The sequence below is a fragment of the Notolepis coatsorum genome (genome assembly GCF_963971535.1).
Source record: "Notolepis coatsorum genome assembly, chromosome: 16".
NCBI classification, from domain to species: domain Eukaryota; kingdom Metazoa; phylum Chordata; class Actinopteri; order Aulopiformes; family Paralepididae; genus Notolepis; species Notolepis coatsorum.
Window position 1 is genome coordinate 108,805,363 of NC_140180.1, and position 18,143 is coordinate 108,823,505.

Here is an 18,143-nt window from a genome sequence, read left to right on the forward strand (position 1 = left end):
CTAATACACACAGTACATCTGGTTCTTGGTACCTTCTGTGAGCCTCTCTCTCTGGCCCTCTGCCTGATCTAATACACACAGTACATCTGGTTCTTGGTACCTTCTTTGAGCCTCTCTCTCTGGCCCTCTGCCTGATCTAATACACACCATCTGGTTCTTGGTACCTTCTGTGAGCCTCTCTCTCTGGCCCTCTGCCTGATCTAATACACACAGTACACCTGGTTCTTGGTACCTTCTGTGAGCCTCTCTCTCTGGCCCTCTGCCTGATCTAATACACACCATCTGGTTCTTGGTACCTTCTGTGAGCCTCTCTCTCTGGCCCTCTGCCTGATCTAATACACACCATCTGGTTCTTGGTACCTTCTGTGAGCCTCTCTCTCTGGCCCTCTGCCTGATCTAATACACAGTACATCTGGTTCTTGGTACCTTCTGTGAGCCTCTCTCTCTGGCCCTCTGCCTGATCTAATACACACAGTACATCTGGTTCTTGGTACCTTCTGTGAGCCTCTCTCTCTGGCCCTCTGCCTGATCTAATACACACAGTACATCTGGTTCTTGGTACCTTCTGTGAGCCTCTCTCTCTGGCCCTCTGCCTGATCTAATACACACCATCTGGTTCTTGGTACCTTCTGTGAGCCTCTCTCTCTGGCCCTCTGCCTGATCTAATACACACAGTACACCTGGTTCTTGGTACCTTCTGTGAGCCTCTCTCTCTGGCCCTCTGCCTGATCTAATACACACCATCTGGTTCTTGGTACCTTCTGTGAGCCTCTCTCTCTGGCCCTCTGCCTGATCTAATACACACCATCTGGTTCTTGGTACCTTCTGTGAGCCTCTCTCTCTGGCCCTCTGCCTGATCTAATACACAGTACATCTGGTTCTTGGTACCTTCTGTGAGCCTCTCTCTCTGGCCCTCTGCCTGATCTAATACACACAGTACATCTGGTTCTTGGTACCTTCTGTGAGCCTCTCTCTCTGGCCCTCTGCCTGATCTAATACACACAGTACATCTGGTTCTTGGTACCTTCTGTGAGCCTCTCTCTCTGGCCCTCTGCCTGATCTAATACACACCATCTGGTTCTTGGTACCTTCTGTGAGCCTCTCTCTCGGGCCCTCTGCCTGATCTAATACACAGTACATCTGGTTCTTGGTACCTTCTTTGAGCCTCTCTCTCGGGCCCTCTGCCTGATCTAATACACACACTGATCTAATACACACAGTACATCTGGTTCTTGGTACCTTCTGTGAGCCTCTCTCTCGGGCCCTCTGCCTGATCTAATACACACCATCTGGTTCTTGGTACCTTCTTTGAGCCTCTCTCTGGCCCTCTGCCTGATCTAATACACACAGTACACCTGGTTCTTGGTACCTTCTGTGAGCCTCTCTCTCTGGCCCTCTGCCTGATCTAATACACACAGTACATCTGGTTCTTGGTACCTTCTTTGAGCCTCTCTCTCGGGCCCTCTGCCTGATCTAATACACACACTGATCTAATACACACAGTACATCTGGTTCTTGGTACCTTCTGTGAGCCTCTCTCTCGGGCCCTCTGCCTGATCTAATACACACCATCTGGTTCTTGGTACCTTCTTTGAGCCTCTCTCTGGCCCTCTGCCTGATCTAATACACACAGTACACCTGGTTCTTGGTACCTTCTGTGAGCCTCTCTCTCTGGCCCTCTGCCTGATCTAATACACACAGTACATCTGGTTCTTGGTACCTTCTGTGAGCCTCTCTCTCTGGCCCTCTGCCTGATCTAATACACAGTACATCTGGTTCTTGGTACCTTCTGTGAGCCTCTCTCTCTGGCCCTCTGCCTGATCTAATACACACAGTACATCTGGTTCTTGGTACCTTCTTTGAGCCTCTCTCTCTGGCCCTCTGCCTGATCTAATACACACCATCTGGTTCTTGGTACCTTCTTTGAGCCTCTCTCTCTGGCCCTCTGCCTGATCTAATACACACAGTACACCTGGTTCTTGGTACCTTCTGTGAGCCTCTCTCTGGCCCTCTGCCTGATCTAATACACAGTACACCTGGTTCTTGGTACCTTCTTTGAGCCTCTCTCTGGCCCTCTGCCGGACCTGACTGGGGGACTTCAGCGGCTCCTGCCACTCCTCGGTGCTCCTGCTCGTTGCCTTGCTGCCAGTCTTGTCCCTGCCCTCTTCCACAGCCTGCTCCAGAGGCCCAACCTCCTCCTCCTCCATCTCCATCTTCACCTCGCCCAGCGTCACCTCCACCTCGCCCTCCTCCATCTTGACCTCCTGGGCGCCTGCCGCGAGCTCCGCCTCTTCCCTCCTGTCGTCGCTCTCCTCCGCCGCGCTCGCGTCCTCCTCCCCGTCGACCTGCATGGCCTCCTCGGAGACGTGGACCCTGCGGCCCTTCTCCCCGCCGGCACTGGCCCAGGAGCTGGCCTCCTGGTTGAGGGAGGTGATGGTGTCCAGGATGGACATGGCGTTGGTCGGGGCGGATGAACAGGCTGTTGGAAACATGGCTGTCAGGATACATGTTAAAGGACAATAACAAAAGCAACAAGCTAGCTCTCTATAGGATCCGACATCAACAAGCTAGCCCTCTATAGGATCTGACATCAACAAGCTAGCTCTCTATAGGATCTGACATCAACAAGCTAGCTCTCTATAGGATCTGACATCAACAAGCTAGCTCTCTATAGGATCTGACATCAACAAGCTAGCCCTCTATAGGATCTGACATCAACAAGCTAGCTCTCTATAGGATCTGACATCAACAAGGTAGCTCTCTATAGGATCTGACATCAACAAGGTAGCTCTCTATAGGATCTGACATCAACAAGCTAGCTCTCTATAGGATCTGACATCAACAAGCTAGCTCTCTATAGGATCTGACATCAACAAGCTAGCTCTCTATAGGATCTGACATCAACAAGCTAGCTCTCTATAGGATCCGACATCAACAAGCTAGCCCTCTATAGGATCTGACATCAACAAGCTAGCCCTCTATAGGATCTGACATCAACAAGCTAGCTCTCTATAGGATCTGACATCAACAAGCTAGCTCTCTATAGGATCTGACATCAACAAGCTAGCCCTCTATAGGATCTGACATCAACAAGCTAGCCCTCTATAGGATCTGACATCAACAAGGTAGCTCTCTATAGGATCTGACATCAACAAGCTAGCTCTCTATAGGATCTGACATCAACAAGCTAGCCCTCTATAGGATCTGACATCAACAAGCTAGCCCTCTATAGGATCTGACATCAACAAGCTAGCCCTCTATATGATCTGACATCAACAAGCTAGCTCTCTATAGGATCTGACATCAACAAGCTAGCTCTCTATAGGATCTGACATCAACAAGCTAGCCCTCTATAGGATCTGACATCAACAAGCTAGCCCTCTATAGGATCTGACATCAACAAGCTAGCTCTCTATAGGATCTGACATCAACAAGCTAGCCCTCTATAGGATCTGACATCAACAAGCTAGCTCTCTATAGGATCTGAAAGCAGCAAGGTAGCTCTCTATAGGATCTGACATCAACAAGCTAGCCCTCTATAGGATCTGACATCAACAAGCTAGCCCTCTATAGGATCTGACATCAACAAGCTAGCCCTCTATAGGATCTGACATCAGCAAGCTAGCTCTCTATAGGATCTGACATCAGCAAGCTATCTCTCTATAGGATCTGAAAGCAGCAAGGTAGCTATCTATAGGATCTGACATCAACAAGCTAGCCCTCTATAGGATCTGACATCAACAAGCTAGCCCTCTATAGGATCTGACATCAACAAGCTAGCCCTCTATAGGATCTGACATCAACAAGCTAGCCCTCTATAGGATCTGAAATCAACAAGCTAGCCCTCTATAGGATCTGACATCAGCAAGCTATCTCTCTATAGGATCTGAAAGCAGCAAGCTAGCTCTCTATAGGATCTGACATCAACAAGCTAGCCCTCTATAGGATCTGACATCAGCAAGCTAGCTCTCTATAGGATCTGAAAGCAGCAAGCTAGCTCTCTATAGGATCTGACATCAACAAGCTAGCCCTCTATAGGATCTGACATCAGCAAGCTAGCTCTCTATAGGATCTGACATCAACAAGCTAGCTCTCTATAGGATCTGACATCAACAAGCTAGCTCTCTATAGGATCTGAAAGCAGCAAGCTAGCTCTCTATAGGATCTGACATCAACAAGCTAGCCCTCTATAGGATCTGACATCAGCAAGCTAGCTCTCTATAGGATCTGAAAGCAGCAAGCTAGCTCTCTATAGGATCTGACATCAACAAGCTAGCTCTCTATAGGATCTGACATCAACAAGCTAGCTCTCTATAGGATCTGACATCAACAAGCTAGCTCTCTATAGGATCTGACATCAACAAGCTAGCTCTCTATAGGATCTGACATCAACAAGGTAGCTCTCTATAGGATCTGACATCAACAAGGTAGTTCTCTATATGATCTGACATCAACAAGCTAGCTCTCTATAGGATCTGACATCAACAAGCTAGCCCTCTATAGGATCTGACATCAACAAGCTAGCCCTCTATAGGATCTGACATCAACAAGCTAGCCCTCTATAGGATCTGACATCAACAAGCTAGCTCTCTATAGGATCTGACATCAACAAGCTAGCTCTCTATAGGATCTGACATCAACAAGGTAGCTCTCTATAGGATCTGACATCAACAAGCTAGCTCTCTATAGGATCTGACATCAACAAGCTAGCTCTCTATAGGATCTGACATCAACAAGCTAGCTCTCTATAGGATCTGACATCAACAAGCTAGCTCTCTATAGGATCTGACATCAACAAGCTAGCCCTCTATAGGATCTGAGGGCAGCAAGCTAGCTCTCTTTTAGCTTGTTGATGTCAGACCCAGTGCTGAGCTAGCTTGTTGATGTCAGACCCAGTGCTGAGCTAGCTTGTTGATGTCAGAACCAGTGCTGAGCTAGCTTGTTGATGTCACAACCAGTGCTGAGCTAGCTTGTTGATGTCAGACCCAGTGCTGAGCTAGCTTGTTGATGTCAGACCCAGTGCTGAGCTAGCTTGTTGATGTCAGAACCAGTGCTGAGCTAGCTTGTTGATGTCAGACCCAGTGCTGAGCTAGCTTGTTGATGTCAGAACCAGTGCTGAGCTAGCTTGTTGATGTCAGACCCAGTGCTGAGCTAGCTTGTTGATGTCACAACCAGTGCTGAGCTAGCTTGTTGCTTTCAGACCCAGTGCTGAGCTAGCTTGTTGATGTCAGACCCAGTGCTGAGCTAGCTTGTTGATGTCAGATCCAGTGCTGAGCTAGCTTGTTGATGTCAGAACCAGTGCTGAGCTAGCTTGTTGATGTCAGACCCAGTGCTGAGCTAGCTTGTTGATGTCAGAACCAGTGCTGAGCTAGCTTGTTGATGTCAGACCCAGTGCTGAGCTAGCTTGTTGATGTCAGAACCAGTGCTGAGCTAGCTTGTTGATGTCAGACCCAGTGCTGAGCTAGCTTGTTGATGTCAGATCCAGTGCTGAGCTAGCTTGTTGATGTCACAACCAGTGCTGAGCTAGCTTGTTGATGTCAGACCCAGTGCTGAGCTAGCTTGTTGATGTCAGACCCAGTGCTGAGCTAGCTTGTTGATGTCAGAACGAGTGCTGAGCTAGCTTGTTGATGTCAGACCCAGTGCTGAGCTAGCTTGTTGATGTCAGAACGAGTGCTGAGCTAGCTTGCGCAGCATTCCGCGGGTCTGACGTGTCACGCACTACACAGCACAATAGTTGATGGGTTTCTGATGACCTTGCTCAAACACGATGTTGTCTGGCTTCATGTCCTCCGGTGGTGGGGGGAGTGGGGGCTCGTCCACACAGCTCCCGGGGGACAGGAACTCCCGGACCACACGCTCCACCTGCGGCCTGAAGATGTGGTTGATCTTGGGGTCGACCACCTGAGCCACGATCCGGTCCACGCCCTGCTCCAGCATCCCCGACCTGAACAAGAGAATCACAAAAGCTTTCTTCAGGCTTCAGTTAGTCTGTTCTTAGACCAGGGTTGACCAGGGTTCCCACAGACATTGCAAAATATAATTCAAGGAGTTTCCCAGGCACTATTTTTCATTTTAAAATGGCATTTAAAAGGATACAATTCACTGTTAAATGCGAAAAATCGGATCCAATATTTATGGCTTAAAACCAATTTCCGACAATTTCTTGATTCAGAACAATTTTATCATGGATGAACAAAACTTTCAATGCGAATGGTTGATTTGAATTTCAAGGACCTTTTAAGCACCTTGTTTTTAAAAAAGAATTGGCTGTTTTCAAATTCCAGGCCTTGACTTTTTTGCTGTAAAAAATCAAGCACTTTAACACTTTCAGTGCCAGCCGTTTTATCCATCCTTGTAGTCAATGGGCCACGCTTTAAAAGATAGGGATTTATTTTTCACTGTGCGTCACAATGTTTGCAGGGCTATATCTATATTCTGTATTATAGCTATGGAGACAATACTATGGCTCATTTGACAGTCACTATCCCTCGTCCAACATGTAAAAAATAGTAAATTTCTTCATGTATACGTTCGCGTGTTTATCCCGTGGTGAATATTGTATAGTTTCAGAGTGATCCTGGCTAATTCCTGGATGCTGCGTTATGGAGCGTTATGTGAATTTTGCTAAAGGCGTTCACGTTGCTCGCCTGGACACGTTACTATTTCCAAATCAAAGGTATATAATAGGTATTATTATACGTTTTTTGATGCTCTGATCGTCAGCAACAGCATTTTTTTTTAATACTACATACGTTGATCGTTGCGATCTATGTGAAATCATTGTTGGATCAAAGTAGGATTGATGTCATATAGACATGAACTGGCACAAAATATACATGGAGTGTGCTGAACGTGTTTCAAAGTGCTCGGATGAAGCGATTCACTTGGCTTGGTCTAAATTCTCTGCCCAGACCATACAATGTAACACACAGTGTGAAATAAGGTTTCAAAGGGTAGGCGATACTGCAACCTAGCAGGATTCGGCCGGTATTGCAGTCTCTGGGTCTCAGAATGAGTTCCAATGGTAACACCGGGGTCCGTGAGACTGTATAGAATTTAAAAATCGAATAAAAGAAAAAAAAACGCTGAAAACGATCGAAAACCCGACTATACTCGGGTTTTGGCGCTCAACGGTTGGCGAGATAACCCAACTATAGTCGTGGTTGGCCGTGAATGAGTTAAGCACTTCAAGGACCTTGTGCAAACCCCGTTAGACTATAGTGACAGGACGAGGAAGCCTCTCTCATACTTACTAGGGATGTGCATGACTGACCCAAATCATTTTAGAAAAGTCTACTGAAATTCTAACCCCCCCCCCCCCCCCCCCGAAAAGAATTCAGTTAAAATGTTCACTTTCAGTTAAATTCAGTTATTCTTTTTAATAGATTGGATCATTAAAATCAAAGGGTATTGCACAGAAACAGTACCATGTGCATCTTTTAGATTAATTAGGCTATGCAAATTAGGCTGCCTTTAAATATAAAAATGCATTAAATAAGAATGGTTTGTTTATTTTTTTTAAATAAGAAAATTAGATTAGAAAATTCGAACATTCTAACTCATCCCTAATACTTACTGCAACACCAGCTGCCTGATGTTGTTCCTCAGCTGGTTCTTGTTGAGGTGAGGACTCCACGTGTGGTTGGAGAGGTGATTGGAGACAAAGTTGTCCACTCTTTGTTTCAAGTTCAAGTAGGCTGGCTGTGAAGGATTTTGAGAGAGTTTCGTTGAAAAATTAAATGGAAGTACCTCAAAGGTAGAATCTGTAATGGCGTCACACAGCGACCTCTTGGCAAGAGAGCCCCGCTTGGTATTGCACTTTGTTTACATTTGTGTCTGGTGTGTGGGTTAGAGTTGAATGGTGATATAGGGGAGGGGTTTCTATTGCTAACCCCTCATATATCCCAATTCTATTTTCAATTACGACGATTCTGACTTTCAAAGATTATGATATAACAAGATAATTTACTTTTAGCCAGGTCATGTTTTTGTTTTTCAGTTGAATAATATTTTTAAGTTCAAGGAAAATCCACTGATAAAAAGTTAAATAAATGCATGAGGCCGGGTAGCACAGCGGACTAACCGTCTGTCTACCACAGACAGGTGGGTGGTAATCTGGTCGTTGTAAACAGCGACTCCTACAGGTCGGTCAGGGCGCCTGCACAGCGAGGGGGGGAAATGGTGAAGGTAGTGTGACCTCCCACGCGTTACACTTCACCAATGAGAGTCCTCGCTGCCAGGTGAAAAGAGGCTGCTGGCTGTCTCCTATGTATCGGAGGAAGCATCTGATGGACTTCAGGGCTCCCTAGACCGACCAGTGGGGGGCACATGGGAACAACGACCAGGAAGGGGAGGGGGAATTGGCATAACAACAAAAAATTGGGATGGGAGGAAAATACAGAAAAATAGGAGGAGAAAAAGTGGATAAAGAAAATGTATGATGTTTCCAAACTTAACACATTGACCGCCGGGGGTTGTGCCCATCTTATACCCCTCTCTGCCACCGTTAAAAGCCTATGGAGATGTTTACCTTCTTTGCAGGGCTATAACTTTTTAAATTGTATTGCTATATTGACATTACTATGGCCCATTCAACATCGATTATCTATCGTTCAGGATGTGGGAGACTGGCGGTGAAAGATCCCAATTATTCGACGCCGATCACCTAGGTCCATTTCCGGTTTGTATGGAGCAATAAACGCCCAAATCATATCGATTATTAAGTTTAGAAAGCGATCCATATGTACTATAGTGTCTGTCAGGAGTCCCGTAGCGAGATGTGACTGCCGGAGGAATTTCCTCGATGCACCGATGACACTTCCGGTTTTTGCGAGAGTGTAACTCGCCCGACCATCCACCACCAGGCGGCGGTATTGAGCCATTGCAGTCCCATCTAGGGTCCTGCTAGGGCATCGGGGTTGGGTGGATGAATTATGAATGCCATGGCGAAAAAATGAAATATTGATCTCAAAAACGCTGTACAGCGATGTTGGCGGTCAACGCATGGCGGGGCAATAACGCTGAAAAGTGATTTTGGCGACCAATGTGTTAATGAGGAATCATGTTAAATAATCGTGATCTCAATATTGACCAAAAATAATCGTGATTATGATTTTTGCCATTAATCGAGTAGCCCTATGCTGGCCATAATCGAGTAATAAGTTACTCAACTCCAATCCACACATCAGACCAGAACAAAACATTTAAACACAGTGCAATATCAAGAAGGGCTCTTTTGCCTAGAGGTCACGGTTTGACAACATTACAGATTCTACCTTTAATGATAAAGAAGGTACAAGTAGCCTAACGGCCAAAAGGAAAAAGAACAACACAAACCACTAACCCTGGACACCTTCAAATCCGCTCTAAAAACACACCTCTTCACCAAGGCTTTTCCCCATCAGTTAGTTTAGATTAGATTAGGTCCATTATCCCTTACCTTCCCTGAATAACAAGCCATGAATATAGAGAATAATATGCACATTATAACATGATATGGGTGTAAGTGGTTCAGCTGTACCTTGGTGTCCACATTATAACATTATATTATGCTTGTGACTGGCCTCTGTACCTTGGTGTCCACATTATAACATTATAACATTATATTATGGGTGTAAGTGGCCCCTGTACCTTGGTGTCCACATTATAACATTATATGGTCACAGTGACCTCTAGCGGTGCCAATTGTGTATGCATTTAAAACCTGAGAGGAGAGGAAACCTCTTAAATGCGATAAATAGCGGCAGCGTTATTTCCAACATAATCAAGTCAAGTGTCAATTGTTCCAGGTATGAAAATATCATATAAATAGTAATAATAATGGAATACTCCATAGAGCATAGTAATAATAGTGGTAATAGTATTATTACTATTAATACGAGTAAAAATATTCAATGGTTGCTAAATTAGTTATATACAAAATGCATTTCATTAGAAAGGAAATGCAACGCATTATTTGCACTCCAAATTGTTCTGGCTAGATGGGAATCAAACGCTCTGCTTGGTTAATATTTTTTTTTACTTTACCGTTTCATATGAAAAGCAAAAGTTACACTTGGCAGCGGCGGGATTCGAACCCGCGCCTCCGAAGAGACTGGAGCCTTAATCCAGCGCCTTAGACCGCTCGGCCACGCTACCGTAAATTTACATCTGTGTAAAATAACATTATAACCCGTTTAACGTTCGACTTAAAATTATAATCTGTTTACAGTGGCCATTGTGATTTAAATTATTAGAATGTTAACTTCTCACATTTTTAATCACACAATTAGAATGTTAATTACTACTAAATTCTAATCACACCATTGTGCTTTAGTTTTCCTGCCCAGCAGAAAGAGCAGGTAGTTGGGTCAAGACTAGAGCCTCAATTCTCTGGCTCAGATGTTTTGATGATTGATTTGACTCCTATGGAGTCAATCTGTTGTTACTCTGCTTTATGGGAATAACTGGCCCCTGTACCTTGGTGTCACATTATAACATTATAACATAACATTATAACATTATAACATTATAACAGTATATAACTGGCCCCTGTACCTTGGTGTCACATTATAACATTATAACAGTATATAACTGGCCCCTGTACCTTGGTGTCACATTATAACATTATAACATTATAACATTATAACATTATAACAGTATATAAGTGGCCCCTGTACCTTGGTGTCACATTATAACATTATAACATTATAACAGTATATAACTGGCCCCTGTACCTTGGTGTCACATTATAACATTATAACAGTATATAAGTGGCCCCTGTACCTTGGTGTCACATTATAACATTATAACATTATAACAGTATATAACTGGCCCCTGTACTTTGGTGTCACATTATAACATTATAACATTATAACAGTATATAACTGGCCCCTGTACCTTGGTGTCACATTATAACATTATAACATTATAACATTATAACAGTATATAAGTGGCCCCTGTACCTTGGTGTCACATTATAACATTATAACAGTATATAAGTGGCCCCTGTACCTTGGTGTCACATTATAACATTATAACATTATAACATTATAACAGTATATAACTGGCCCCTGTACCTTGGTGTCACATTATAACATTATAACATTATAACATTATAACATTATATAACTGGCCCCTGTACTTTGGTGTCACATTATAACATTATAACATTATAACAGTATATAACTGGCCCCTGTACCTTGGTGTCACATTATAACATTATAACATTATAACAGTATATAAGTGGCCCCTGTACCTTGGTGTCACATTATAACATTATAACATTATAACATTATAACAGTATATAAGTGGCCCCTGTACCTTGGTGTCACATTATAACATTATAACAGTATATAAGTGGCCCCTGTACCTTGGTGTCACATTATAACAGTATATAACTGGCCCCTGTACCTTGGTGTCACATTATAACATTATTATAACATTATAACAGTATATAAGTGGCCCCTGTACCTTGGTGTCACATTATAACATTATAACATTATAACAGTATATAAGTGGCCCTGTACCTTGGTGTCACATTATAACATTATAACAGTATATAAGTGGCACCTGTACCTTGGTGTCCACATTATAACATTATAACAGTATAACATTATAACATTATAACATTATAACATTATATAAGTGGCCCTGTACTTGGTGTCCACATTATAACATTATAACATTATAACAGTATATAAGTGGCCCTGTACCTTGGTGTCACATTATAACATTATAACAGTATAACATTATAACATTATAACATTATAACATTATAACATTATAACAGTATATAAGTGGCCCTGTACCTTGGTGCCACATTATAACATTATAACATTATAACAGTATAACATTATAACATTATAACAGTATAACATTATAACATTATAACATTATAACAGTATATAAGTGGCCCTGTACCTTGGTGTCCACATTATAACATTATAACAGTATAACATTATAACATTATAACATTATAACATTATAACATTATAACAGTATATAAGTGGCCCCTGTACCTTGGTGTCACATTATAACATTATAACTGTTCTGAAGGATCAGATTAAACCGAATATATATATTTATTTATATATATGTATTTAATTGTATTTGTATATCCCCTGATATCCCTTGTATATTCCTTGTACAATATGCATTGAATATCCCTTCTAGTCTACTGAACATCCCATAATAGTCTCCATTCTACCATTGGACGAGACCTTGGTGCCAGGTCGCCATACCCCTCAGACCAGGTTCAATCGTACCGCTCAACATGTATGGACAAGTCCTAGTTCCGCGTAGGAATATGTCTACCGCACCACTAATGGTACTATTTATTCATAGTGAGTATATATACTGCGCTATTAAAGTAGAACTTCCTTTTAGTCCAGTTCCTTACCCTCCAACAGAGTGACAGACGCAAAAGCCTCCCCGCGAACCACGTGTGGGCAGTAAGGCCAATTCGGCCCAGTATCGGCATTGAGACATCGTGTATATTAATATTTGAATAGTCATATTTGGCACTATATCGTCGAGTTGGACGTATTCTATTAAGCTAATAATAGTCTATTCATATATAGTGCCTCGTGCGGTAAGAGTTCTATAGTAATCAGCACCCCCATCGTTTCGGGCATCAGCTGGACGCTTATCCAGGGTGGTTGACCCCACGTGAAGCTGCACCCGAGGAGCTCCAGGCCAAAGAGCGAGTGGACCTGTATATTGGATTATTCTACCGACGACGGCTAGCCTTCCCCGGCTTGGATTATGCTTTAAGTACTTTGATTATTCTATGGATAAAGGCCAACACTGCGGTGTGTTGGAAATACCCCCCCCGGAGAGGACGACAGGTGAGACGGCGCTCTGCACAGTGAGGTCGCCTCACGTCTCTCCGTCGTGGACCGGAGGACGCCGGCCACAGAGGGTCCAACTGCATTCATCTGTGGATCGAGGATCGTTGGGCACCGTGTCGCACAACTGTGGACTCTCCCAAGATACCCTCGGCCAGACGGGATCCAGCCAGTGACTCTCTAACCCCCCCCCCCCCCTCCAGCTGTCCTACAAGCAGTCGGAACCTTCCCCTAGTGTATCCAGCTATATAATCATTCAAGTATCATCGCTATTGTTCCCTAAATATTCCAGGTTGTATATTTGCTTCCTGCGCAATCAGAGATTGGACATTCGATATTGATCTACCTACGAATACTCATTTGCCATAAAAGTGCATACTATTTCAAATCATAAATGTAATTAAGTGATCGTTGTACATACCTTTTGCTATGTATTAAAACTCAAACTTTCGATTTGGTACATTTGTGTTGGATCCGTTTATCAGGTGGGAGTGTTCAACATATTCATACCTAGTACTGGGTGGCCAGAGTCTAAAGTACAAGAGGTAGTGGTAGTAAGTATCATATCTAACCATACAGTCAGGGAATTGTACCCCTCAGTTACAATTGGTCCTTCGAGCCGGAGGGTAATCAGTGTAATATTAATATAGTGTTATTAATATTAAAATGGCCTATGATGAACACTCCACGAAACGATCCTCCTAACCAACAACGCCCGCGGCGCAAACGACAGCTCCCTCAGTACCTAGAGGCTTACGCTGTCAGTCAACAACCTAGTCTTCTACCAACAGTAAACGCGGTAAAACTAGAAAGTAAAATTATGTCTAACCCTAACGACCAGGCTACCCCGACCATAGAGGCCCCTATGGGTTCTAATGTAACTGACCAAGCTCACGGTGGGGACCAGGGGGAACCAGACATGACTTTACACCCCGCCAATACCGAAGAAGTAGTCCCCGACGAGTCCCGGGAGGAAGACAACACTACCGAGAGAGAACTCGGCACGGAAGAAGATGAGGAGAGCACCGTGGAGATAGAGCTCCAAGACTCCGCACGGAGTACCCCAAGGGACGGCTCCCCTATACAACCGTCTTCTCCCAGCGAGGCAGAGAGGACACTACAGCAGGCATTCCTCGTCAGCCTGAAAGCCTCTACTGAACTCCAGGGTGAACGCGATCGATTGCAGATACAGCAACGGAGCGAAGAAGAGCACATACGCCTGGAAATAAGACGCATTCAGATGGAAGAGAATATGGCAAGAGACCGGGCCGACGCCCAGCGCGCCGCCACCGGTGCCCTGAGAGAATCGGATCTCACCAAGCGCGAAGCCGAGCGCGACAGAGCACAAGCGCAACTAATAGAACAGCTGATCAGAAGGACAACACCCCCTCCCTCCACCAGAGGCTCCAGGAACTCGTCTAGACATCACTCCAGGGCGGCATCCCCTAGCCGAGTAAGCGACCCTGAACTTGACCAACAGACGAGGTCTATACCCCCCGCAGACCCCCTTCCCCAACCGGTCCAAGCGAGACCCAGCCACCGGGAAGGAGCAGCATACACTGCGGAGAGGCTAAATCAGAGACTACAAGCCCTGGATGACCTAACGGAAGACGAAGAGGAAGAGGAGGAGAACCACGCCCGACGACAGCACAGTACTCTACCGGACCAGGAGGTCCAGTACAGCCCAGGCTATACCCCCGCGGAGCTGCGCTACAGACCCCCGACGCTATTCACGGGTGAGCACGACGCACGACCCGCACCGAGGAACAGCACCTGGACCAGCGGGCCATGGTACACAGCCGGTACCAGCCCACGCCAAGGAGCAGGAGGAGACTCGCCTAGGAGGCCTCTCCCCCAACGCTCGCCGATGTATCAACAATCCGCGTCATACATTGGCACACCTATGGTACCAGACTTCACCCAGGAGAACCGGGCCCAGTATACGGAGCTCCGCATGTGTCTGGAGACAATGTTGGTGGATGTCATTGATGAACGCCATAAATACGCGATACTACTGAAGCATTTAAAGGTACCCCGCGCGCACAACATAGCGCTCGCCTACGCCACTTCCACGACCCCATACACCGCAGCGCTGGTAGCGTTGGACCAGAGATATGGACGTATATGGGATTACGTGATCCAGGAGATCAGGCACATCGACCGCCTACCCCCAGCAACAGACAATCGAGCACTGGACGACCTGTCCATCAGAGTGCAGTCCCTGGTAGGGATGCTGGGAGTGCAGAGGGAAAAGGGTAGGCATGAACTATACGCCAACTCAAATGTAGAGAGGATCTTGGAGAAGCTACCGCCCGCCCGACAGGAGCGCTTTAGGCGGCAGAGAGACCACCGAGACCCTAATGGCCCCGAACCGAACCTCCTCGATCTAGCCGACTTCCTGGCGAGAGAAGTCAGCAGCTTACGGCTAGATACATTCGGACGGAGCACCCCTGGCTCCAGAGAAGGAACCAGGAGACTAAATGATGGAAGAAGATCGGTGACTGTCATGCACCAATCGGAGTCAGTGCCAAGCAGTAGGAGCCACAGTACCCCCTCAAGAAAGGAGAAGTGGAAGATAGTGTGCCCCTACTGTGAGAAAGAACACTGGCTGTCACAATGTGACTCATTCCCCAAGATGAATGCGGAGGAAGCGAGTCAATGGATAAAGTCCAACAGACGCTGTTTTCGCTGTGCGCGATCACACATGGCAGCCGAATGCCGCTTAAAGAAAAAGTGCAGTCGGTGCGATGGAGCCCATCTGGACATACTCCACGACAGTAACAGACGGCGGCCTCCACCCGCACCATCAAGCAGCAAAGCAAGCGTCATGTACATCGACCCCGCCAGCAGCAGCGGAGCCAGAGTGCTCTTAAAGGTAGTCCGTGTGACATTGAGCTACCAGAATAAAGTCATGGACACTTACGCCGTCCTTGATGACGGGTCAGAGAAGACCCTTCTGCTCGCGTCCGCTGCGGCCCAGCTAGGGCTGCGGGGGAGCGAAAACCAAATGACAATTCGGACAATAAGAAGAGATTTGAAAACGATAAAGGGCGAGAATGTCTCATTCTCTATCGCAGCAAGCGGCCAGCCCGAGCGACGGTACAGGATTACAGACGCTTTCACCAGCCAAGAAATAGGACTGTCGCGGTACACATACCCCGTAGCCAAGCTGATGGAGAAATATGTACATCTACGCAAGTTACCGATCCCACTCATAGACGGTGCTACCCCGACACTGTTGATAGGCTCCGACCATGCAGACCTCATTGTCCCGATAGACCGGGTTCATACCGGACCCAGAGGCTGTCCTGCAGCAGTCGAGACCCGCCTAGGATGGACTCTCCAAGGCCCACTCGCCAAATCTCTCAACCGAACCACAGCCACTAGCTGTCTCCACTCCCGAGTCACAGAGGGAGACACCGCACTCCTGCAGCATGTAGAGAGGCTATGGACCTTAGAACAAATGCCCTTTAAGAACGAAAAGAAAGACATTCGCTCTAAAGACGACATCTACGCCATTAACCTCCTCGAGACGGGAACAAAGAGAGTCCCAGTCAGCGGCGTGTTGAGATACGCCACGCCACTCCTGCGGCGGGAAGGGATGCCTACCTTTCACGCAAAGAAAGACGCCACAGAGCGGTACCTACTAAACACAGAGCGGCGCTTAGCCAAGGACCCCGCCCAAGAAAGTGTATACCGCGCTGAGATTGAGAAGCTCATCACAGCGGGACACGTCACAAAGATTGACATTAAAGAGGCCGACCAGACGACTGAATCGTGGTACGTGCCCCACCACAAGGTTCATCACAACGGCAAAGACCGCATCGTGTTTAACTGCAGCTACCAGATCGGATCCCAAAATCTGAATAAAGAGCTATTGCCCGGTCCTACACTCGGCCCCTCCCTACTAGGCGTACTACTCCGCTTCCGCCAGGACAAGGTGGCTATCAGCGGGGATATCAAAGGGATGTTCCTGCAGGTGAGATTAGTAGAGGAGGACAAGCCCCTGTTGCGGTTCCTATGGAGAGAGAGGCCAGGAGATGAGCACCCAGCCATCTACCAATGGGAAGTCCTCCCTTTCGGAACTACATGCAGCCCATGCTGTGCTACATTTGCACTACAGAGACATGTCGCAGAGGACCCAGCAGCGGACGAAGAGGTCCGACACAGTGTGAAGAACAGCTTCTACGTAGATAACTGTCTACAAAGCGTTTCGACCCAGGAAGAAGCCGAGGCTCTCCTACTTAAACTCCGCGCCTCTCTGATCAAAGGCGGTTTTGATCTCAGGCAGTGGGCCAGCAGCGATCCGCACGTACTGCGCAGCCTCTCCTCCGAGGACAAGGCAGCGAGCAGCGAGACCTGGATGGCCACAATCCCAGGAGAAGCCCAAGAGATGACACTAGGACTAGTGTGGCGCTTCAAAACAGATTCGCTCCACTATAGACACAAACCCCTGACCACGGAGCAGGGAAGGTCGACGGCAATACCGACCACCAGACGGAGTGTGTACAGAACACTCGCCCGACAATATGACCCGTTAGGATGTATACTACCGTACACCACCAGGGCAAAGATGATTGTACGAGCATTGTGGGACAAGGACCAGGGCTGGGACGACCCCATTCCCGCACACCTTGCATCCACCTGGAGAGAGTGGGAGATGGAACTCCACTCACTCCCAGGCGTTAATATACGCCGAAGCTACTTCCCACCCACGGTGAGGCCAGAGACATGTAAAATGGATATACACGTCTTCAGTGACGCCTCCGAGGTCGCCTACGGATCAGTAGCCTACTTACGGGCCCAAGAAGAGGGGGGAGAGATCTACACAGCATTCATCCTCGCCCGCTCGAGAATAGCCCCACGCAAGCAACAGTCTATCCCACGTCTAGAGCTCTGCGCAGCCCTCGCAGGAGCGCATCTAGCCACGCTCATCCAACGTGAGCTCACCATTCCGGTGCATAGAACAATCCTGTGGTCAGATTCCACGACAGTACTCGCCTGGATCAAATCGGATTCATGCAAATACAAAGTCTTCGTGGGAGTCAGAGTCACTGAGATTCAAGAGTTAACCGGAGAGTTAACCGGAGAAGCAAACTGGCGCTATGTTGATACAAAACACAACCCAGCTGACGTCATCACCCGGGGAATGTCCCTAGATGACTTAACCCGTCGTAACATCTACAGTGACGGACCAGCATTCCTCAAGCTCCCGGAAGGAGATTGGCCCACGCCCACCCCGAGGGAAGCAAGTGACGAGGAGGCTGAGAATAAGAAACCTATGTTCTGTGGATTGAGCACCGTTGTCTCCGCAGA

At 46.6% G+C, this 18,143-nt stretch overlaps 1 protein-coding gene across 1 annotated transcript in view; it reads right to left on the reverse strand.

Moving 5' to 3' along the window:
- The window catches only part of bod1l1 (biorientation of chromosomes in cell division 1-like 1), a gene marked incomplete at its 5' end in the record, with an annotated part of 102,999 nt that overhangs the window by 58,559 nt on the left and 26,297 nt on the right, over positions 1-18,143 (reverse strand). Inside the window, 3 exons of the mRNA XM_084332150.1 lie at positions 1,987-2,479; positions 5,754-5,944; positions 7,577-7,701. Coding sequence (XP_084188276.1) covers positions 1,987-2,479; positions 5,754-5,944; positions 7,577-7,701 — 809 coding nt within the window. The remainder of the gene's footprint in view (positions 1-1,986; positions 2,480-5,753; positions 5,945-7,576; positions 7,702-18,143) is intronic.